A 22,215-nucleotide genomic window follows, 5' to 3' on the forward strand; every position below is an offset into this window, starting at 1 on the left:
CCTTGCTACTGTGTGTTGGGCACACTGAGCTGGATGTGATTACTCCAGCCTCTGACTTGTTCATGGTGGCAGTAGATCTCTAGCCTGGTTTGTGTTCCATCTCACCATACCTACTCTCCTTAAAAAAAAAACAAAAAACTAGCTTTCTTGGGCCTCAGTGGCTCATTGAATAAGTGAGAGACGACTTGTGCTTCCCTGGCTTTAGACTCTGGCATTTGCTAACTGTGCCAAGCACTGTGGAGACCAGTAGTGGACATAAGGTTAGGGTAGATACAGCCAGAAAGGAGATAAATAGGCAGACAGATAAAATTCTTATAGGATTTGGTGAGTTCTATGAAGGAAATAAGGCAAGAGGCTGCTCTGTCAGGGTAGGTGAGGGTGTGCTGTGATAACAAATGATGCCCACATATCAATGGTTGGCAACAAGGAAGGTTAATTTCCCCTGTTTGCTATGTGTGCTAACCTACACCACCGTTGCTGGAGAGTGGCCTCAGTGGTTCTGGGTGAGGCCTCTAGTATAGAACCTGAACACCCTGGGCAAACTAGGCTGGAGAGGGATTTGGAGTATGGAGGTTTAGAAGGAATTAATTTCTATGACTTAGGATGCATGTGGTGAGTGTGGCTTTGCTGTTGTGGTAGAGTAGAGTGCTGCCTGTGTGGGTCCAGAGACTGTCTTGGCTGACATCTTTGAAATAGGTATATTTGTGTGGCCCTTGCCTAATTGTCATCTCTGCCATAGCTGCCCCCGCCTTCCCCACCAACCCATGGCCCTACTTGAGCTGCCCGCTGAGCCTACTCTGTTGTGGCCACAGTATCCTCCTGCTGCCCAGAGTTTGAGTTTCTCGCTACTTCTGCCACTCATCACAGTTGCTTCCCAGAGCTTTGCTGGGTGTGCTGAAGTCTCCAGAGAAAGTGGGGAATATGGGTGCCTAGAGACTTCTAGGGGGTGTTTTCAGCCCCTAGAGAGTAGAGAAGTGTGAGAAGGGGTTGGTCCCCGAATATTCTGTAGTTTCGGGGAAGAAGCAATGGGGACAGTGGAGTTGGTTGCCTTAAGAGAGGCTATGGTCCCAAGAGATGGGACTTGGAGAGTCTCTACTTGCATTCCTGGCTAAGCCCTTAATATTCTCGCACCCCTCCTTGCAAGACTAGTTCCTTTTGAGGTGGTTCTTGGCTAGCTTTTGAGAGGCTGCAGTGGCTGTGTGCCCAGGCTTAAGTCCTAGCTTTCTCCCCACTCTTTACCTCCTAGGAACCGGGCCCATCCTGGGGGAGGCAGGGAGGAGCTCCTTTTTATAGTCCACATGTAGGCTTTGTGTATAGGCTCTGCTGCTTCCTTCCGGCCCTGGCCCTTCCTGGTGTTGGCCGGTGGCCCTGGCTTCAGCAAGACTCAGGATGCAGAGTAAACGGGGCAGGGCATTCTCCTACAGAAGACTGGCATCCCTTTTTACTGAGCCCAGGCCTGGCACAGAGGAGGCTGGAGTTAGGAAGCAAGAAAACGAGGTGACCCAGTCCTTGATCCTGAGAAGCTTGTGATCTGGACCATGCAGAAAACCGCTAATGCCCAGGGCTGGCAGGAGACAGCTGTGCCTAAAGTGCTGTAGGCTGGGCCTGAGGGCCAAGACGGAATCGCCTTTCTCCCTGTAGCAGCCCATCCTACCCCCTGGGGTCCCTCCACCTGCCAGCTGGCACACAGGTGTTGGGTAAAGCATCTGTACAAAGGCTGTGAGGGGCCTGGGCACAAGGCAGCAAGGCTTGGGTACGGAGGAGAGTGGGTGGTCTCACTGATGTTCTGGGCCCTGACAGTGAACAGTTGGCCAAACTGGTGAGGAGTTGGGCCATGGCGAGTTTGGCCACTTGTTTGTGTGTGTTTAGTTCTTCCTTGGCACAGGTGGGGAGTTCACTTTGGGGTTGGCTTCCTGTTTTCTTGGACACCTGGGGATATGGTTGAGTTAAAATGTTCTGAGGGAAATGATTGTTGAGGGCATGGGCTTGGGTCATAGTGTCCTTGGCTTGGCCTTGCCCATGGTAGGAGTTGGGTATTGACCACACTGGGTTCTGGCTGTGTAGGTGTGGATGTGTGGTGGGAGAATTCCAACCCCACCTTGACTTCAGCCTAAGGCCCAGAGAGTGTGGGCCTGAGTTCACAGGGTGACTAACCCTAGGAAGGAGTGAAGGAGAGCTCCAGTTGGCCATAGGTCCCACAGGTTTCTCAGCTTACTTGGGGGCAGGAGGTGAGCTAAGGAATACAACTCTATTCCCTCAGTTGGGAGGTTGGGCAGCGATGGGGGCAGGGGTGATGGTCCTTCTCTGAGGCACTGAAGACCCACTTTATGGTCACCCTATTCTGCCTGATAGTCCACCAGCTGTTTGGAGGCAGCTCCCCTCTTCCTGCCCTAGTCACTTCCTCCACCTTCAACAGTAATCGAGTATAATGTGCCTGTGTTAGCTTGTCCATCCTAACTGGGACTGTGGCCTTTTCTTGGGAGTTCTTAGCATATCTACCAAGGAGGTTAGAAAAGGTAACATATGTCACTTTGTTAAGGATTTTGCTGAGGGCCTTTTGAGGCCAGCAGTGAAACACAGAGCATTCCCTCCAGTGAGAACAGAATGTCCGTTGCCAGACTGATCACAAGAGGATGGCCTGGTTCTGGCCTGAGAACTGGTCTACACTGGAAGCATGAAGCTCCATACAATCATGTGTGCTAGTAAAGGTTGGGCAAGCAGCTGTCCTAAGCAGGTAAAACGATAGGGTATTCAACTTCAACTTCGGAGAAAGAAATCCAAGGTAGCCATCTCTCTCAGTAGGGGAGGTGAGTTCAAAGAATTTAAGCTGGGCTGGGCACGGTGGCTCACGCCTGTAATCCCAGCACTTTGGGAGGCCAAGGTGGGGGGATCACGAGGTCAGGAGTTCAAGACCAGCCTGGCTAAGATGGTGAAATCCCATCTCTACTAAAAATACAAAAATTAACCAGGCGTGATGTCAGGCGCCTGTAACCCAGCTACTCAGGAAGCTGAGGCAGGATAATTGCTTGAACCCGGGAGGCAGAGGTTGCAGTGAGCCAAGATCGCGCCATTGCACTCCAGCCTGGGCGACAGAGCAAGACTCTGTCTCTTTAAAAAAAAAAAAAATTTAAGCTGGGCTTTCTGGGCAGGCAGTGAGTGAATGAGATCCCTGGCACCTTGGAGTGAGATCAGAGACTAGATCACTCACTGGGGCCCTGTTTCCCAGGAAGCAAAAAGGGAACAGGAGAGTGGCTTGGCTTGGGCTGGCATGGCCCAAAGGGAGTGCAGCCAGATGCTGTGGCGGCTGGGTCAAGTAGCTCTAAAACAGGAGAGCCTAGTGGGTTCTGCTGAAGCAGGATGTCTCAGCAAGCAGGCCTCTGACCTGACGACTTCCGGTCATTATTTAGAACGTCTCCAGCCCCACAGATTTACTCTGTTGGAGGCTTAAGGACTAAACCAACATTTACTGTCCAAGAGGTGGCAGTAACACAGAAACCAAAGAGGCAGGAACCAAGGTTGGGGTGGTGAGATGTCATGGGGTTCAGGGAGTGGCAGAGGGGAAGGCCTCTATTCTCCCTTTCCCACTTGTCTCCCTACCTCAGCCCCTATTGCTCTGACGCTTCCCCCACCACTATGAGTCCTAGGCCCCTGTTGTTTCCTTGTAGGAGGGAGACCCCAGATTTTTATTTCTTCTCCCAACCCATTCCATTTCCTCTCCCTTGTGAGAGGGCTCTGCAGAGACAGGGCAGCAGAGAGAGACTTGGAGATATGCTGGGCTGTGGTCAGGAGGGCCTCATTTATCTAGTGAGCAGGAACAGGTTATATAGCAGTGATGCTTTCATAGTATTTTTCTTGAATAAGGTCCGCAAAACCTTATTAAGTTCCTGGTAGGCATGGAGCATTGAAGATGGCAGACATGGTGCAGTCTCTCAAGGAGTTTACACTCTAGTGGAGAAAACAATCAGACAGCCTTAAAATACATGTATGGCTACTATAATAAATACTGTGAAGCAGGAGTGCACCACGAAACCTGGAGTCCTCTCCATCCTCCCCTTCTGTCTGTGCTGGCCCTGCTTGGCCACTTCCAACAAGGATTCTGAGGCATTACAGAGCACACGTCTAGGGTACAGGCAGTCTTGGCTTTGAAGTATTGTTGGCTTTGCCACTCACCAACTGCCACCTTAGGTAAGTTAATTAACCTCTTTGTGCTCAATTTCCTCACTCGGGAATTGGGGACCCTAATACTTACTTCATAGTGTTATTTGCAAGGATAAAATATAAGGCAGTTTTTATCGTTGTAAGGCAATCTTATTAAGAGCTTTATACAATGTCTATGCAAAGTAAATATGCAAGAAATGAGTGTTAGGATGCCAGATGCTGCTGTTGCTCATCGTCTCTTCCCACCCAGCAGAGGTAGTAACTACTTCATCCTCTACTTCTCAGCTTCTTATAGTATTTGTCTGTGGACTCTAACGTAAGCTATCTAGCATAATACTCATATCTAATTTTTCCTTCCACATTCAAGCTCCTTGAGGTACTTGTATTCCAAGTATCTAGTTTAATGTCTCTCATGTAGGTGCTCAGAACGTATGGTTAATTTTGAATAATAAAGCCAGTAGGACTTCTCAGAGGGCTGGATTGGGGGCTGGTGAGAGAAAAGGAGATGCGAAGGATCATTCTGAAGTTTGGAGTTTGGGTACCTGTTTGAATGGTGATGCTCTTAGCTGACCCAGGGGGTATGGCAAGAGGCCTCGGTTCTGGTGAGAGAGAGAAGACAGTGTTTGGTTTTGAGGAGTTGTCTTTGAGACGTTTTGAGATGAAGAGTGGGGATAGCAAGTAGGCAGCTGAATTGAAGGATCTGAAGCTTAAGAGGAGAGGACTAGGCTAGAGACCTGTTTGTGAATTATCTGTACATAGGAGGTAATTAAGGGTGTGGGCATAGCTGACACTGATGAGGAAGAAGGCAGAGCACCGGAAGAGAGGACCTTGACCTGAGCCTTGACCAAGGCCATTGCTAAATGCAGGTAGGCCTGTAGCGCACAAAGAAGCATGAAAACCAGGCAAGGTTGTGCAGGAGAAATCAAGGGCAGAGCTTCAAGGAGAGAGGGCGTGATCAACCATGTTGATTGCTCTGAGGGATCAGGAAGGAGGACCATAGATAAGTGATTTATGGGTCAGGCACGGTGATTCATGCCTGTAATCCCAGCTCTTTGGGAGGCCAAGACTGGCGAGTCATTTGAGCCCAGGAGTTCAAGAACAGCCTGGGCAACATGGCAAAACACCATCTCTGCAAAAAATATAATCAGCCTGGCGTTGTGGTTTGCCTGTAGTCCCAGCTACCTGAAAGGCCAAGGTGGGAGGATCACCTGCACCTGGGGAGGTAGAGGCTACAGTGAGCCCTGGTGGTGCCACTGCACTCCAGCCTGGACAACAGAGTGACTTACGGGCCAGGCATGGTGGCTCACACCTGTAATCCCAGCACTTTGGGAGGCCAAAGTGAGAGGATCACTTGAGGCCAGGAGTTTGAGACAAGCTTGGGCAACATAGCGAGACCCCATCTCTATAAAATATAAAGAAAAATTTTAAAAGTGACTTATACCCATTGCTCTGGTTCTCCAAGTAGCCTGAGTGTACTATGTGGGGGAGCATTTCATGAGGGACTTTTGAGGTCCTGGGCATCCCTGAGACATGGCCCTGGTGGGTCCCCAGTCTCTCTCCTGTAGCTAGGAGCCTGGCATACACAGGCCATCTAGAAAGAACTTAGGCAGCATCAGTCTGCAAGGGAGGCAGAGTTTGGAGCACACTAGACTCCTGACACAGAGGCTGACCCATGGCTGCCTGGAGAATCTTCTGGGCTTGTGCAGAAAAGTTGGGGAAAGCCACCTTTCCCTACTGTGGCAGTCAAGGCTTGGTATAGGCCATCTTCCCTCCCTTCTCATCCATGATACTCTGAATGCCCTGTTTGTGGAACTTAGTGGACTCCTGCACCTCTGTCTTGGTTTCCATGAACGCCTCTGCCCAATGTGTGCTTGTCAGCCCTCCAGACCTGGCTTTTACAGAGCACTCCAAGACATTGCTCTACACACACTCAGCTCCACAGACACCTCCCTGTTGTTCTACTCTTTGCATGACCTCATAGTTATCTGCTTCCCCATCTGTTTCCTCCATCAGGCAGGGGTTTTCTCAAAGGCAGGAACTCAAATGCCTTATTGATCTCTGTTTCCCTAGGACCCAGCCCAGGGCCTGACATGGAGTAGATAGATGCCCGATAAATGTTTGATCAGATGATGGAATGAATGACTGCATAAGCCGAATAGATCACTGCTGAGTGCTCTTCCAGCTTTAATTTCTCTGGGTGGGACCTCCTTTCCCTTCCTTCCTTTGGATTCTGTTCTTACCTCTGAAATAGGTAAGATTAATTTAGAGTCCTAGGGAAGAGGGCTGCCTGCCTGGATGGTACAAAGGCTGGCTATGGCTGCTCTGTGTTTCTCTGTATACCCAGTGTCAGGGATAGCAGCTGCTGTGGGGACACTGCAGAGTGTCCCAGTTCTGCCATGACTCACCATATGACCATGACAAGACCCTTTGGACCCTCTGTTTCCTCATTGTTTCAAAGAGATTTGTCTAGAATCTAGACCAAGCTTGTCCAACTCGCTGCCCGCCGGTCTGGTTTGAAGGCAGCTGCTGCACAGTAATGGGAAGGACAGTAAGCCCCACCATCGCCTTCCCTTTGCCATATAACCCTGTGACCTCAGAAGTCCCTGAACCCAGATCCTTGTTTGTAAAATGGAAAGGGATAGCTACCCACCCCTCCACTTTGACCTTCCTTTGGTGGCAGCCAGATGTGCTCAGGGAAACCTCAGATTTGTGAGTATGTTTCTACTGAGAGGCAGGAGGAGGAATATTATAGTCTCAGGAAGAGAGAGGAATGAGAGGGATAGGAGAACTCTCACCCTTTCCACAGGCTTTGGGCATATGCAGCCAGCTTGGAAATGCTGACCATCCTGTGGCCTGGCTACTATTGCATCAGGCTTCCTCCCCACCTGTGTCCAGGTCCTATCTTTGTCTCTTCTTTGGCTACCTCCATCCTTTTCCTTCAGAGCTGCAAAAACCTTGCCAAAGCCGTATGGTCCTGATGGGTGCAGAGCCCCTGTGCCTCTGGCTGCCTGTGAAGGGGGATCTGCAGTGCAGTGCCTGCCGTACCCCACAGGGAGTTGTAAAGGAACCTGGGGATGGGGTGACTGAGGTAGGGGGCCAGAAGTGGCCCAGATGATACTCACTTCTGCTGGAACTTTTCTTTGTCCATCTTTCAGCATCCTCTGGTGGAGAAGGCTTAGCTCCATTAATGCTCTCCTAGGTCCTGGCTGTGTATTTTCTTTGGTATGGGAGTGGGGAACTGGGAGGGGCTCATCTGTTTGCCACAGACTACATGTGGAGAGGGTGATTGGTGAGAGGTCATTTTGGAGATCTACACACCTCTTCTGACCCCTGGGACCACTCTCCTGAATCTCCTCATGGTCTTGGCTTCGGGCCCAGCAGGGCGTGGGTGCTCAGCATCCTGCTGCTTTTACTGTTTTTCCCAAAGCTCTGTTAGCTTCCCGTGGTTCCCACTGGCTATAGGAATCTTTATGTAAGGACCTCCCAGTGTTTCCAGACTGTATTTGCCCCCAGGGGTCACATTCCCCCCAACTATGCCTGCTGCTGCTTTTTCTGTTCCCGTTGTTACCTCACTGACCACTGCATTTTCAGTATTTGTTGTAGCCCCTCAGCCTCTGTGGCCCACTGTGCCACCTCTTCCAGGAAGCCATCCTTGATACCATCTTTCTGGTACCATTTTTGAGCATCTGTGGCCTTTGCTGCCTGTTAGATAATTAGCTCTGGAATCTAACTCCCATGTGTTTACTCCTGCTCTTAAGTACTCTAAACATTTTGAGGCCTCCCCAGGCCCTGGGTTTGTGTTGGACTGGTAGGGAATGGAGAGAAGAGTCAAATGTGGTTTCTTCCTTGGAGGAGCTCATAGGCCAGTGGCCTAAGACACCAGGGAAGCACCAGCAGGTGTGACAAGTGGTGACACACAAGAGAGGAGGGGGAACCTAGTGTGCCCCTGGCCTGGGCCTGGTGGGGGCTTAAGTGAGGAGGTAGGAGTGGCTTGTGCAAAGGCTGAGGCAGGAAGGAGTATGGGGAGATATGGGCTGGTGTCTGTGTTGTGTTAATTGGACTTGGACCCTTTTGAGGAGGGCTGGGCTTTCCCTGCCTTCCTCCAGTGCCCTCTGCAGAGCGGGGCACACAGGCCTTGAGGGGTTCTGGGGTCCACAGGCCACAGGTGGAGGTAGTAAAAACCCCCAGAAGGGAAGGAACCTGTCCAGGAAATCTTCGCTTACCTCTTTCAAGCTCTTTAGATTTTAAAGAGACCTTTCATATTTACTATGAGTTGCAGTTTTTTTAAGTTACAAAATTTCTTTACTCCATGCATGTTTAAATGGATAGTTTTTGCTACCATTTACATCAATTAGCTTACACACTTTGGGTTTTGTGTTTTTGTTTTGTGTTTTTAGAGAAAGGATCTCGCTTTGTTGGCCAGGCTGGAGTACAGTACTGTGATCATAGCTCATAGAGCTTCCTACTCATCTGCAGCCTCAAACCCTTGGGCTCAAGTGATCTTTCCCACCGCCTCCCAAGTAGCTGGGACTACAGGCATGTGCTACCATGTCTAGCTAAGTTTTTTTAATTTTTATTTTTTGCAGAGGTGGGGTCTTCCTCTGTTACCCAGATGGGTCTTGAACTCCTGGCCTCAAGCAGTCCTCTTGCCTCAGCCTTCTAAAGTGAGCGTATGCACTTTATAAAGGGAAAACCCTCTCTGAAGAGAAATATTTCAGACAGGGCATGGTTGCTCATGCTTCTAATCCCAGCACTTTGGGAGGCCGAGGCAGGCGAATCACTGGTGGTCAGGAGTTTGAGAGCAGCTGGCCAACATGGTGAAACCCCGTCTCTACTAAAAATACAAAAATCAGCTGGGCATGGTGGTGTGCATCTGTAATCCCAGCTACTTAGGAGACTGAGGTATGAGAATCACTTGAACTCCGGAGGCGGAGGTTGCAGTGAACCGAGATTGCACCACTGCACTCCAGCCTGGGCAACAGAGCGAGACACCCAGACCCAGAGAAATATTTCAGTGAAAGCATGTTTCATGTTCAGAAATTTGGGGTACTTTTGGTTATGGTTTTCTTGGCCATATCTTCATCATTTGGTGGGTTTAGTTTTCAATATGTCCTCCTGTCCCTTTCTGATTAAATCACTTCTGTATCTCTTACCTCGTTGGCATCTCACTGTAGTCCAATGAAGGAGGTGCCAGGAGTGGTGATTCTATTTTGCAGATGAAGAAAATGAGGCTCAGAGAGATGGGTCCAGGCCTCCTGCCCACCTTGCCAGTGCTTTTGCTCATAATACCTCTCTACACCCTTTTTGCCTGATGAGTGGTTAACAGGCTTATAAATTTGGGGGACCTCTGTCTGTTGGGCTATTTGGAAGTGGCTTTTTTGAGCACAGGGGATACTAGGACACAGGTTCCAACAAGAAACTTAGGTCTAATTTAGGGTCTTGGATTTGATGATTGGGCTCCCTCTCCCCCTTCTAGGGCCTGCCATGTGTCTGCCCCCTAGGGCAGGATTGGCTGGCTCTCACTGGCTGTGCTCTGAGGAGCCCTGCCTTTGCTCTTCTCTTTCTCTTCCCTAGGGTTCCCGCTGTCCTTGAACTCTGCCGGGGCAACAGGAATACTGCCCTTATGCACATCCTCGTGGTGGCCAGACAGGGTGGTTATCCCACTTTACTGGACAGGAAGAGAGCTAGTGGCAGGCCTGTGACTTGGCCTGATGTCTCGGGGGAGTCGGGGTGGGAGCAAGAGTCAAAGACAGGAAGCAGCCCTACCTTCAGAAGAGCCAGGCACACAGATGGGTCCTCTGTGGTTATTGTCTTCTCCCTTTCCCAGGTTCCAGACTGGCTGCCCGCCATATAGCTTGTCCCTTCGACAGCACCCTCTCTCCCCACTCAGTGGATTGGGTGCTGTCCCAGGGTGGGGGCTTACTCTCCTGCAGAGGCAGGTTCTCAGCTGGCCCTGAGGGTTGTATAGCTTCCCAGCTCCCAGAGTGCTTGGGCATAGGGTGGCTCAGATGAGGAAACAGGCTCCTCTTTTAAAGGGAAAGCAACTGCCATTACTGGCATGTCCAAAAGGGGGATGCTGTCCAGGACTGCATGGCCCAGAAGCTCCACTCTGAGTAACTGCTGGTCTCTAATCTCTGTGGTCTCAGGCCAGGAGTCTGTCCCTGGCCTGAGAAGGGAGGGGAGAAGAGGAAAGAGATGGAAAAGGAACATTGCTCTTCCCAGTCTCCCTGGCCTCGTCATATAACCTTTTATTTTACAAATTCAGTCTTGTGGCATTTTGCTTTAATGCTTAGAGCTGGCCCCAGGTGCCAGGCAGCAGGCACATTTCCTTCTGCCCAGAAAACAAAACACACATGAATCTGAGGTTGGGCGTGGTAAGGGCAGGCCAAGGCTGACCGTCCTATGTGGATATCTGTGAGGTAGTGTGCCTACATGTAAGGGTCTGTTGTGGGTCTACTCCCACGAAAGCCTTCATCTTACGATGAACCAGAGAGGACTGCAGACTTGCCAAGGCCTAGCTATATGCTTGGAGCCAGGATTTGAAACTTGATCTTTGGGGATGCACGTGCCTCAGACTATTGGTGAGTGTGCTGGTGGGGCACTGCAGGCTCAGGAAGCAGCGTGTCTGCATATGCTTATCTGTACACAAGTCTGTAAGAGTCCCCCTTCTCCCCATACAATGCCCCCATCCCTGCCAGGCTTCTTTTTGAGCTGGCGAAATAGCTGCTTGTATTCTTCTCGTCATGGATCATCTTTATTTCACCCAAGTTTGGGTTTGCACCTAGTGGAGCCTTGGCAAGTGGCCTTATTTGTCTCCACTGCTGCCAGCTTTTGTAGGCTCCATGTCAATGGCACTAGGCACACAGGTAGACAGGTGGGCTGTCTCCAGACTTCTCTATTACCAGCACTTCCCAGCATGGCCCTCACAGCAACCATGTGAGGTAAGAGGAATTTCCAGTTTCCTGATGGGGAAACTGAGACCAAAAGAGTGAGGGACTGCCAAGGCCTCATAGCTAGAATTTAAGAGCTGTGTGGTTCTCCTCACTAAGCTGGGAAGGGGATGGTCAGGGAAAGCTTCTTGAAAGAGCAGGAGAAGGCAGATCTCCACCAGGGCAGGGAGCAGAGCAAGGCCCCAGGATTCTGCCTGGGGCACCAGGAAGCCTGGCTTATGAGAAGGTTCTCAGTCCTCAGAGCTGACATGTGATATACAGTCCAGGCACAGGTGTGTGTGGTCCCTCCTTACTTCAGAGCCCCTTAAGAAAGACTGAATCTGTTTCTTCATCAGAGTTTGTGAGCGATTCAATATAAGGGACTAAATCCCCCTCACTGCCCCAAGCAGCTTATCTTGTCACTGTCTACCATAGCCACATTTGGAATGGTAATGCCCAGGCCATTCCTGAAGCCCAGGCAGCATTCATTGTGGGCTTGGGGACATGGTGCCATTCCTGAAGCCTGGGCAGCCATCACCATGGGCCTGGGGACCTGGTGCTGGGCAGAATGAATATGCTACAGCCCTGATGGGCTGTGCTGGCTGGGCTTTGCCCTCTTGGGTCAGGGCGAGCCTGGGCATTAGGCCTTTGTCATCATGCTATACATCAGGCCTCTGGGCTGCTACTTGTGGGATCCTGCCCTTGTTCTCAAAGAGTTCCTCCTTCTCACTGCCCCATCTTCTTCATAGTGACGGCCTTTTCATACCCCTGGCTTTTCTTTTCCCCAGAGTTCCCCTGAATGTTGTTCTCTCATGGTTCTGAGTTGGGGAGGAGTGCTAGGTCATGGATTTTTGGGTATAAGGTGTGACTTTCCTACTCCCCTAAGTAGTTCTCCCCTTCTCAAGCTCCTAAGTTCTGGGAACGTCTCTTTTCCTGCCCTCCTGACTAATGGCAGAGAGGTCTGACCCAGACTGTGCCAGACTGGATCGTTCGCTCTGTCACCTGCCACCAGGGCAGAGGCCATTCCTCTCTGGGGAGTCTCCTTGTGAATTTCTGGGGACCAGCTCTGGCTCTCTCAGGAAAGAGGATGCTGCCATATTTGTTCTGGGAGGCAGGAAGATGAAGGGTGAGGTTGGGAGGTAGCACAGGATGTGGCTTTCAAGAACCTAGTAGAGCATCTCACTGTGCTGCCAGGGCCAGGCTGGTGCCTTCTTACGGAAGACAGTACAAGGGACCAGGTGTGGCCAACAGGAACTTGGGAGCATTGGATGCCTGGCCTGGAGCTGCGCTATGCTTACCTGGTCCCTATCTCAGGCACCTGTTCTGCCTTCAACTGATCTCAATGGAAATATGTGCAGGAGTGCAGGCCTGTTGACTGTGTGTGTGTGTGTGTGTGTGTGTGTGTGTGTGTGTATGTACAGTCACACTCACCTTTGCAAGAAGGTGTGGGAGGGGGATGACAGCAGCTCCACACCGGAAGAGCAGACTGGTTTCTGTTTCAAAAGGCAGAGTTTGTGGTTGTTCTACAGTTTCTGATCTAGCCATTTCCCCTGATGGAAGCTCCTCCTTCTGTCATTGGAAGCCCTGTGTTCTCGGTTAGGTCTTTTATGGCCCAGTTCTCCCTGCCCCTGTTTCTACCCGAGTATAACTATTCATTTTTGTTCCCCATCCCTATTTGGTTTTCCCTCCTTCTGCCTGTGTACCTGCCTTTTTCATTTCTTCAGTCATTAAGCAAGCCCTGGAGGGGCCCTGCCTGGCCTTAGGTATGTGAGCATGTATGTACATGTTTGTATGCACGAGGCATCAAGTGTATTAGTACCACAGGAAGGAGCTTCTCAGTTGGGCCCTTGGTGGAAGAGAAGGGAGCCGGGGAGGTGGACATTTCCAGACTAGGAATCAAGATGAAATAGGGATGGGAAGCAACAGCTATTCTTGCCCTAGGTGTGGCTTAGTGTGGATGGAGCAGAGAGGGTGAGAGGGCAAAAGCTGGGGAGGTAAATTCCTGAGCCCTGTCACAAAGAGCCTTCAAGGCCATAGAAGGTGTTTGTTGTTTGTTCTCCTTAGACTGGCAGTGGGCAGCCTCGGGAGGGGCTTGAATGAGGTCTAGGGGGGTCAGAATAATGTTTTATGAAGAGCCAGAAGACTGGGGAAGGATGGCTGATTGGTGAGAACCAGGGGTCAGGGAAAACAGCAGAAAAGGCAGGACTCTCAGCTGGAGGACAGGCTGGAGGGGTTTGCTGAGGGGACAGGTGGTTCCAGGTAGAACCAGAAATGTGTCGGGGAGCTAGGGTTAGGGCCAGAAGCAATGCCCACTGTTCCAGGTGGGATAGATGTGGAGTTTTGTGACAGTTGCTAGAGGGACAGGACAGGAAGAGAGCATCTGGGGGAGTTGGGCCGTTAGGACATTCCAGGCAGGTTGGTGTGCAGTTCGGGCTGGAAGGGCTCCTGGGGTGGGGGCTGGCCAGGCAAATGCTGGCACTGCATCTGGCTCCAAAGTTACCAGGCCAGTCAGGGTTTAGAGGATTTTAAGAGGCTTCAGAGCTTGGGGAGTACTCAAAGAAAGTCATAGCTGTTGGCTAAGCCAAGCTTTTTTCCTTTGACCTAATCTACCTTAAATCGGTGATTTCTGGGCTGGAATGTCTGCCCTCCAGCCAGCAGGCAGCCCCTCTCTGTGCTGGAGAGTGTGTCAGAGCCTGTGCACCTTTGCTGAGGGAGCAGAGGAGTCCATTGGATGGGCCCCCTCCATGTCCCACATATAGTGCTGGGTGTTTCTAGCTGTTACGACTTTTGATCTTACCAACATCTTTCTGATGCTATTGTGTTACTCTTATGTTACTCTCTTCACAGGTGTAGCAGTGAGGTCAGAGTGGCTGTCACTTTTATTGAGATCACATAGCTAATGTGAGGTAGAGCTAGGATTTTAGTTCAGCCAGTCTCACCCAGAGCTCGTGCATGTTTTTTCTACCACCCTGCCTTCTAGAGAAACTCAGTCAAGCCCTTTTCTTTACAGATGGTAAAACTGAGACTCTGAGAAGTTAAATAAATTATTCATCATTGTCTCAAGTTTTAGTGGCTGAGGCAGGTCATCTGCTATTCAAGCCCGTGTACCTCTCTGACTATGCCCTGTGAAGGCCACGGGAGCATGCAAGGGCCTTGGATAGCTAAGATAAGGAAATGGTCCCAGGCAAAATGGTGGTCTGGGTCCAGGATGGCTGCTGCTCTTGGACAGCCAGTGCCTTGGTCAGGGGATGGGGTGGGGATTAGGCCCCTTGCTGAGACTTGTGTGGGGATGGCTTTAGCAGTTAGGCATTTCAGGGATGCACCAGTCCTCTGGGCCAGAGCCTACTTTCTCCCAGGGATCCTGAGGCCCATCTTGACCTACCCAGCCCTGCCTCTGGGACTTTATGATTTGATTTGTGTGTACCTTGTGTCAGGAAGTGGTCCTCATGAACAGTCTTGGGTCCCTATTTCTCCTTCTGGAGTCTAGCTCTTTTGCAGGTCAAAATGTCTCAGTGAGGGAACAAAGATAGGGAAGGGACACCCCACAGAACCACCTTTCCCCCATATAGCCCTCTCTGACATCTCAGCCCTTACTTAGCAAAGGCCTATCCCTAGACTCAACCCAGCCCTCTTATTACCAGAGTGACTGAGTGGTCTTGGCTCTGCCTCTGGGGTTCCTCCCTGAGAGAGAGTGTAAGAATGAGGAAACCAGGCTGCCCTCCTTTTGGTGTTGACTCTGGGAGACCCCAGCTTGATCTTGGCCTCTTTGCTACCTTCCTAGTTGACATTCGTGAAATTAAGGAGATCCGCCCAGGGAAGACCTCACGGGACTTTGATCGCTATCAAGAGGACCCAGCTTTCCGGCCGGACCAGTCACATTGCTTTGTCATTCTCTATGGAATGGAATTTCGCCTGAAAACGCTGAGCCTGCAAGGTGGGAGTCAAGGGGGTGGAGGAGGTAGAGGATAGTTAGGGGAATGCCCGCTGGCTCCTGCCCAGTGGGAGGTATGTGCCCTCGGGGCAGCTATTGATACCTTGCTCACAGCCACATCTGAGGATGAAGTGAACATGTGGATCAAGGGCTTAACTTGGCTGATGGAGGATACATTGCAGGCACCCACACCCCTGCAGATTGAGAGGTAAGAACCACTCCTGAAGGGGTTAGGGCTGGGAGCATTAGGGACCAGGGGGACAGGGACAGCAGACCTTTGTGTGCCCAGACATCTCCCAGGCCTGACTGTAGATGGAGAAGTGGCCCTCACCGCAGGCTTCTCTCTCCAGGTGGCTCCGGAAGCAGTTTTACTCAGTGGATCGGAATCGTGAGGATCGGTAAGTACTGAGCTGTGGCTGTAGCCCAGCAGGGTGGGGATGGGCATCCAGAACCTTAGCCGGGCCTCTAAGTAGCTGCCCGGAGAGCCAGAGGACCCAGGGGACCTTAAGTGGGGCCAGGAGGGTGGGCAGAAGGTTCTGCCACGTGTAGCTTTCTGCACAAAGTCCTCTGGTGGCCTTGGTGTGAGCTGGTGAGAGGATCCAGCCACATGCTGTGTGCCCTGCCGCTATGGGCAGAGACTGGATGTGTAGAACTGGCTTTGGGTGTCCTGGAGGTGAGGGTGGCCAGTAGTGTGTGAAGGGTGCCCTGAAACTCTGGCTCTGAGACCTGGTATGGCAGCCAGAGGGGCCAAGGAGAGAAGGGGGAGCAAAGACCAGATAGTGTGGGTGCTGCACCATGGTGAGGTCCTTTGACCTGAAAGAAATGGGAAGCCATGGAAGGGTTCTGAGGAGAGGAGTGATGTGACCTGACTTGGGTTACTCAAGATCACTCTGCCTGCTGTGTGGAGAGCTCAGTTAGGAGCTGTTTCCACACTCCAGGTAAAAAATGAGAGGGCTTGGATCATGATGGTAATGGTAGGAAGTGGCTGGATTTTGGCCATGTTGTATTTTGAAGATAGCGCCAGAAAGAATGTCCTTAACAGATTGATTTTGGGGTGTGAGAGGCATTGAGGATAATAATATGCTGTTTGGCTTGAGCAACTGGAAAACAGAGTCACCATTGACTGAGATGAGAAGATCATGGGACGAGCCCATTTGGAGGGAAGCTTGGGTTCAGTTCCAGGCATGTTAAGTTTTCTGATGCCTATTAGCTGTCCAGGGAGAGATGTTGAGTAGGCAGGTGGTTAGAGTGAGTTTAGGTACATACACAGTAGGGGCTACAGATTTTAACTTGGGAGTATGTAGATAACACTGAAAGCCACAGGGCTGGGTGAGATCACCTAGGGGGCAAACAGACCAAGAAAAGGGCAGGGTCCAGTGGCTGATCCCAGACCACCCCCATATTAGAGATTGGAGGGGTCAGGGACAACTAGTGCGGTAAGAGGAGAACCCCCAGAGTGTTGAGTTCTGGCAGCCCAAGGAAGAAGACAGTGGTGAAATCTGACCGTTGACCCTTGGATTTAACATGGTGAGAAGAGCGGTGTCAGCCTAGCGGTGAGGGGCTCAAGGGAATGAGAGGGAGCAAGATGACTCTTGCAAGGAGTTTTGCTATGGAGGGGAGCAAAGAAGAGGGCAGTAGCTGGAGAGCTAAGCAGGGGCAAGACAGGTGTTTTTGGTGGAAGAAGTAACAAGCTGTTCGTATGCTGATGGGAAAGAGACCACAGAGGGCAAGATCGGTGATGCAGGCAGTTGCAACCAGAAGGCCTCTGTTTCCTCACTGGAAAACAAGGACCCTGATAGCACCTACCTCCTGGGTGACTGAGGATCAGAGGAGGGGGCACCTATATAGAGCCAGCCCTCCCTCCACAGTGCTTGATCCACTCAGTGTGGCGCTCAGCCCCCTCGGGGAATTTTGGTGCCTCCTCCCAGGCTCTTGGGGCCCAGAGGAGGTGGTCCCACCCTCCCCTCCCCTCCTTGACACCACCTTCCAGGAGAGAAAGCCCCCCCTTCCCCCTTCTTGTCCATCCTGTTGCCAGGTCCAGCAGTGTCCCCAGCCTCACATCCTGGGCAGGACACCCCTGGAGAGCAGGGGCGCTTGTTCTCTGAGTTTCTTTCCTGGAGCCAGGCCCTGTCTAGCCCCAGGAGGTGCCCAGTTGCCAGTCATTGTATTTGGTGGAGCATGCACCTCCTCCTTCCTCCCTCTCATGGGTTAGTGGGTTCTGAGGACCAAACTCCCAGCATCCCAGTGGGCAGCAGGTAGGGACCTGCTGCCATGCTGCCCCCAACAGGGAAGTTGTGAGTGAGCCCTGCCTTCTGTCTTGGATAGGCTGACTGCCACCTTGGCACAGGCCTCAGCAGTGCCGGTAGGAGGGGAGGCCTGGAGTGTGGTTTTTCTTCCTCCCATGCCTGACCCACTTTACTGAATCTGTTCACATCTTCCTTGCCAGAATTACAGGGTTTTTTTGTTTGTTTTGTTTTTGTTTTTGTTTTTTTTTGCTCAGATGAGGAACTGAGGTCCAAAGAAAGGAAGGGACTAACCTTGGTCACCCCATGGGTTCTGATCCAGTCTTGCCCTCAGGCCTCCAGGTTCCCAGAATAGTGTTGTTTACCTGTCTAGCCCCAGGTGGGCTCGACCCACAGGTCAGAGGTCATGAGAAGCTGGATGAGACCACTGGGGATGTCCCTGTTTTCTCAGTATATCAGCCAAGGACCTGAAGAACATGCTGTCCCAGGTCAACTACCGGGTCCCCAACATGCGCTTCCTCCGAGAGCGGCTGACGGTAAGTACCACCCAGGGCTGTCTGTAGATGGGGGCAGGGGAAGCCAAGAGCCCTTCAGCTGGGGGCCTGACTGCCTGACTGGCACTCCTGCTCTATACCATGCAGGACCTGGAGCAGCGCAGCGGGGACATCACCTACGGGCAGTTTGCTCAACTGTACCGCAGCCTCATGTACAGCGCCCAGAAGACGGTGCATGAGCCACCTGCCCTCCCTCAACCCCTGCCCCTGCTCTTCCACCCCACACCCCAGCTCTGCCTGCCTCAGCCCTGCTGCCCTGCTTAGGGGCTTTTGGGTGCCATTTCTCCAGTTCTTCTCCTCTTGAGGCCTGCCCCCATCTGCTGCTCTAGCCTGCCTTCTTACTAGCCCCTTTCCCACATGGCCTCCCAGGGGTCTTGCCCTGACCAGGTTCTGTTTCCTGCAGATGGACCTCCCCTTCTTGGAAGCCAGTACTCTGAGGTTTGGTTTGGAGTGGGGAGGTGGGGTTTTCCCTGGGCCCCCTTCATCTCTCCACTGGGCGATTCTTGATCCAGGTGGGAGGCAGTGGGAGTAGGGAACCATGCTGGACCATTCTGGGAAGCTGTGCTGGCTGGGAGTTGGGTTCTGCCTTCCATGGGGCACCTTGTTGTCTGTTGACCATACTAGCTAGCTTACCTTTTCTCCCTGCAGGGCTGGGGAGCGGCCGGAGCTTTGCCGAGTGTCCCTTCCTGAGTTCCAGCAGTTCCTTCTTGACTACCAGGGGGTATGGCTGGGCTGACATTGGCCCAGGCTGGTAGGTTGTGGGGGGCTGGGCTCATCCCTGACTGGAGGCTTCTCTCATCCCCTGCCCTCCCTACCCCATCAGGAGCTGTGGGCTGTTGATCGCCTCCAGGTGCAGGAGTTCATGCTCAGCTTCCTCCGAGACCCCTTACGAGAGATCGAGGAGCCATACTTCTTCCTGGATGAGGTGAGCCTGATGTTTCACCCATTTTTTGTCAAGAGAATGAGTAGGGGTGACCAGGACCCCACCCGGGCTCCAGGAGCTAGACGCTCCTTAGGGATGCCACCTTGTTTCTACCTACTGTGCACCTTGCCCACCCCCAGTTGGGACAGAGCACTCTCTCTCCTACCCCCAACCTACCATCTTGGGTTGGACAGGGCAGGGACTCACTGTCTCTTCCCTTCCACATGTTTCTGGACAGTTTGTCACTTTCCTGTTCTCCAAAGAGAACAGTGTGTGGAACTCGCAGCTGGATGCAGTATGCCCGGACACCATGAACAACCCTCTTTCCCACTACTGGATCTCCTCCTCGCACAACACGTGAGTGTGGCTCCTTCAGGCCCACCCAGCTTCTTCACAGGAGGGCCCATCTGACCATACCTACCTGCCTCTCCTTGCCTATCCAGGTACCTGACCGGGGACCAGTTCTCCAGTGAGTCCTCCTTGGAAGCCTATGCTCGCTGCCTGCGGATGGGCTGTCGCTGCATTGAGTGTGCGTGGGGTCCAGGGCTGGGGGAGGAAAGATGGGAAGCCTGCCCGCTTGACCATGGTGATGTTGCTCCCCAGTGGACTGCTGGGACGGCCCGGATGGGATGCCAGTTATTTACCATGGGCACACCCTTACCACCAAGATCAAGTTCTCAGATGTCCTGCACACCATCAAGGAGCATGCCTTTGTGGCCTCAGAGTGAGTCGGAGGCTGGATGACCCAGGGGTTAACTTGGCTCCAGGTCTCTCGTTCTAGAGGGACAGAGGGCAGAAAGACTCCTCAAATGCCCTGTCCCCTCTCCCTCAGCCTTTCATCTTTGTCCTTCCTCTTGGCCTCTCCTCGTCACCTGCTCCCTGCTTGAGCTGTTGCTTCCCAAGTTACACTTTCTGTTTCCTACATGTTGGGCCCACTCTCTTCTTCATGGGTCCTTTAGACTGTAGAACACATGCTCTTCTCATCTTCAGAAAACATGCCCTGGTTTCTTTAGGCCAGTGTCCTGCCAACTCCTTTGCCCTCACAGCCCAGAAGATTGTCTCTGTTCCCTATGTCCCATTCCTTCAATTCTGCTTACTGCTTAAACTGTGGTCACTGGTCTCCCTTAGCTCACCAGGGCTCTAACAGCTAACTTTGGAGGCTTCTCCTCTCTCCTGGCCTCTTTGGTGTGAAACATTTTTCTTGCACTGCTGAGCAGCCTCCATAATTGGGCCAGCTCGGGACTGCATCAGTTGCCACTCTTTGGTTTCCACTGCTGACACAGCTGTAGAACCCCTCTCTGCCCCACCAGTGGCTATGGCCTGCCTCTTTTCTGGGATAGTTTTTATAGACAAGAAGCCCCCAGGCCCTTGGCTTCCAACAGCTCACTGTGAGGGGCTACTTAGACCCAGAGAATTGCAGAATCTGTTTCACTGTGCTTGTCCCCCATCCTGCAGGTACCCAGTCATCCTGTCCATTGAGGACCACTGCAGCATTGCCCAGCAGAGGAACATGGCCCAATACTTCAAGAAGGTGCTGGGGGACACACTCCTCACCAAGCCCGTGGAGATCTCTGCCGACGGGCTCCCCTCACCCAACCAGCTTAAGAGGAAGATCCTCATCAAGGTGGGGTGGCGGGCTTATTGCGGAAGCCCCACACTTCTCAGTGCCTTGCCCAGGCCATGGCTTCAGCTGTTGGGCCTAAACCTGGGTGAGGAGGTGGGGTGAGGACTGGGGTCTGCATTGCCCTGTTCTGGTTGCCCCTACAGCACAAGAAGCTGGCTGAGGGCAGTGCCTACGAGGAGGTGCCTACATCCATGATGTACTCTGAGAACGACATCAGCAACTCTATCAAGAATGGCATCCTCTACCTGGAGGACCCTGTGAACCACGTGAGGACTGGGCCAGGCTGGGGGTGGTAGGCCAGTGGGTGTGAGGACCCTGGCTCACAAGTCCCTCTTTGTTCTGTTCCAGGAATGGTATCCCCACTACTTTGTTCTGACCAGCAGCAAGATCTACTACTCTGAGGAGACCAGCAGTGACCAGGGCAACGAGGATGAGGAGGAGCCCAAGGAGGTGAGGAACCAGCTCAGGTCTGGGGGCTGGGCCAGGTCAGGCCTGGGCCAGGGTCACAGTATCTTTGCTGTTGCCTTCCCCTGACAGGTCAGCAGCAGCACAGAGCTGCACTCCAATGAGAAGTGGTTCCATGGGAAGCTAGGGGCAGGGCGTGACGGGCGTCACATCGCTGAGCGCCTGCTTACTGAGTACTGCATCGAGACCGGAGCCCCTGACGGCTCCTTCCTCGTGCGAGAGAGTGAGACCTTCGTGGGCGACTACACGCTCTCTTTCTGGTAACACTTCCCATGCAGATGCATATGTTCAGTCAGCGTGTGTACACAGACATCACATCACCCAGAGATAATCAGTTAACATTTGAGCCTTTGATCCAGGACAATAATTAGGCTTTACATGGAACATAATTTCACCTACATACACACACACACTCTGTGTCTCACCCCCCCCATACCCCTCCCTTTTCAGTTCATTTGAAGCCCACACCTTTGGTTCATGTGACTGCCCACACCTGAGCTTCTCAGGAGATTGGCCTCCCTCCTTGAGGCTCCCTCCTTGAGTTCCACCCTCATTTGGGGTGGAACTTGGTCTTTGGGGCCCTGGCCTGTTTCCCCCAGCCTCCCTCACTCTGTGTCTTCCACAGGCGGAACGGGAAAGTCCAGCACTGCCGTATCCACTCCCGGCAAGATGCTGGGACCCCCAAGTTCTTCTTGACAGACAACCTCGTCTTTGACTCCCTCTATGACCTCATCACGCACTACCAGCAGGTGCCCCTGCGCTGTAATGAGTTTGAGATGCGACTTTCAGAGCCTGTCCCACAGACCAACGCCCACGAGAGCAAAGAGTGAGGGAGGGGCCTGGGGGCGGACAAGGCAGAGCAGGGCCATGGGTGGTGCTGGCCGGGCCTGACTCTGCCTGTTCTCAGGTGGTACCACGCAAGCCTGACCAGAGCACAGGCTGAGCACATGCTAATGCGCGTCCCTCGTGATGGGGCCTTCCTGGTGCGGAAGCGGAATGAGCCCAACTCATATGCCATCTCTTTCCGGTGAGGGGTGTGGCACTGGGTTGTGGGGCCTTGCTTGGGTCTGAGCTGCCCTGACCCTGTGTGACTGTTTTGTCCTTGTGAAGGGCTGAGGGCAAGATCAAGCATTGCCGTGTCCAGCAAGAGGGCCAGACAGTGATGCTAGGGAACTCGGAGTTCGACAGCCTTGTTGACCTCATCAGCTACTATGAGAAACACCCGCTATACCGCAAGATGAAGCTGCGCTATCCCATCAACGAGGAGGCACTGGAGAAGATTGGCACAGCTGTGAGGGGGCTGTGGTAGACGGGGCATGGCAGGGGAGGCAGGAGAGACCCAGAATCTTACCAGTCTCTGGATGTGTGTAACAGCAAGACCTGGGGTGT

The 22,215-nt window shown here is 52.4% G+C and overlaps 1 protein-coding gene across 3 annotated transcripts in view; it reads left to right on the plus strand.

Annotated features, from left to right (window-relative positions):
- PLCG1 (phospholipase C gamma 1) overlaps positions 1–22,215 on the plus strand; it is a 38,773-nt gene that overhangs the window by 7,797 nt on the left and 8,761 nt on the right. For all 3 annotated transcript variants that reach the window (XM_034947370.2, XM_055104602.1, XM_008951278.4), the window contains exons 3-20: positions 14,869–15,021; positions 15,133–15,226; positions 15,369–15,416; positions 17,713–17,797; positions 17,903–17,986; positions 18,219–18,253; positions 18,464–18,536; positions 18,639–18,740; positions 18,976–19,094; positions 19,181–19,266; positions 19,341–19,461; positions 20,193–20,361; positions 20,505–20,627; positions 20,710–20,811; positions 20,899–21,086; positions 21,452–21,652; positions 21,734–21,853; positions 21,937–22,117. In XM_034947370.2, coding sequence (XP_034803261.1) covers positions 14,869–15,021; positions 15,133–15,226; positions 15,369–15,416; positions 17,713–17,797; positions 17,903–17,986; positions 18,219–18,253; positions 18,464–18,536; positions 18,639–18,740; positions 18,976–19,094; positions 19,181–19,266; positions 19,341–19,461; positions 20,193–20,361; positions 20,505–20,627; positions 20,710–20,811; positions 20,899–21,086; positions 21,452–21,652; positions 21,734–21,853; positions 21,937–22,117 — 2,084 coding nt within the window. The remainder of the gene's footprint in view (positions 1–14,868; positions 15,022–15,132; positions 15,227–15,368; positions 15,417–17,712; positions 17,798–17,902; positions 17,987–18,218; positions 18,254–18,463; positions 18,537–18,638; positions 18,741–18,975; positions 19,095–19,180; positions 19,267–19,340; positions 19,462–20,192; positions 20,362–20,504; positions 20,628–20,709; positions 20,812–20,898; positions 21,087–21,451; positions 21,653–21,733; positions 21,854–21,936; positions 22,118–22,215) is intronic.

This window comes from Pan paniscus, chromosome 21 (genome assembly GCF_029289425.2).
Source record: "Pan paniscus chromosome 21, NHGRI_mPanPan1-v2.0_pri, whole genome shotgun sequence".
Lineage (NCBI taxonomy): Eukaryota > Metazoa > Chordata > Mammalia > Primates > Hominidae > Pan > Pan paniscus.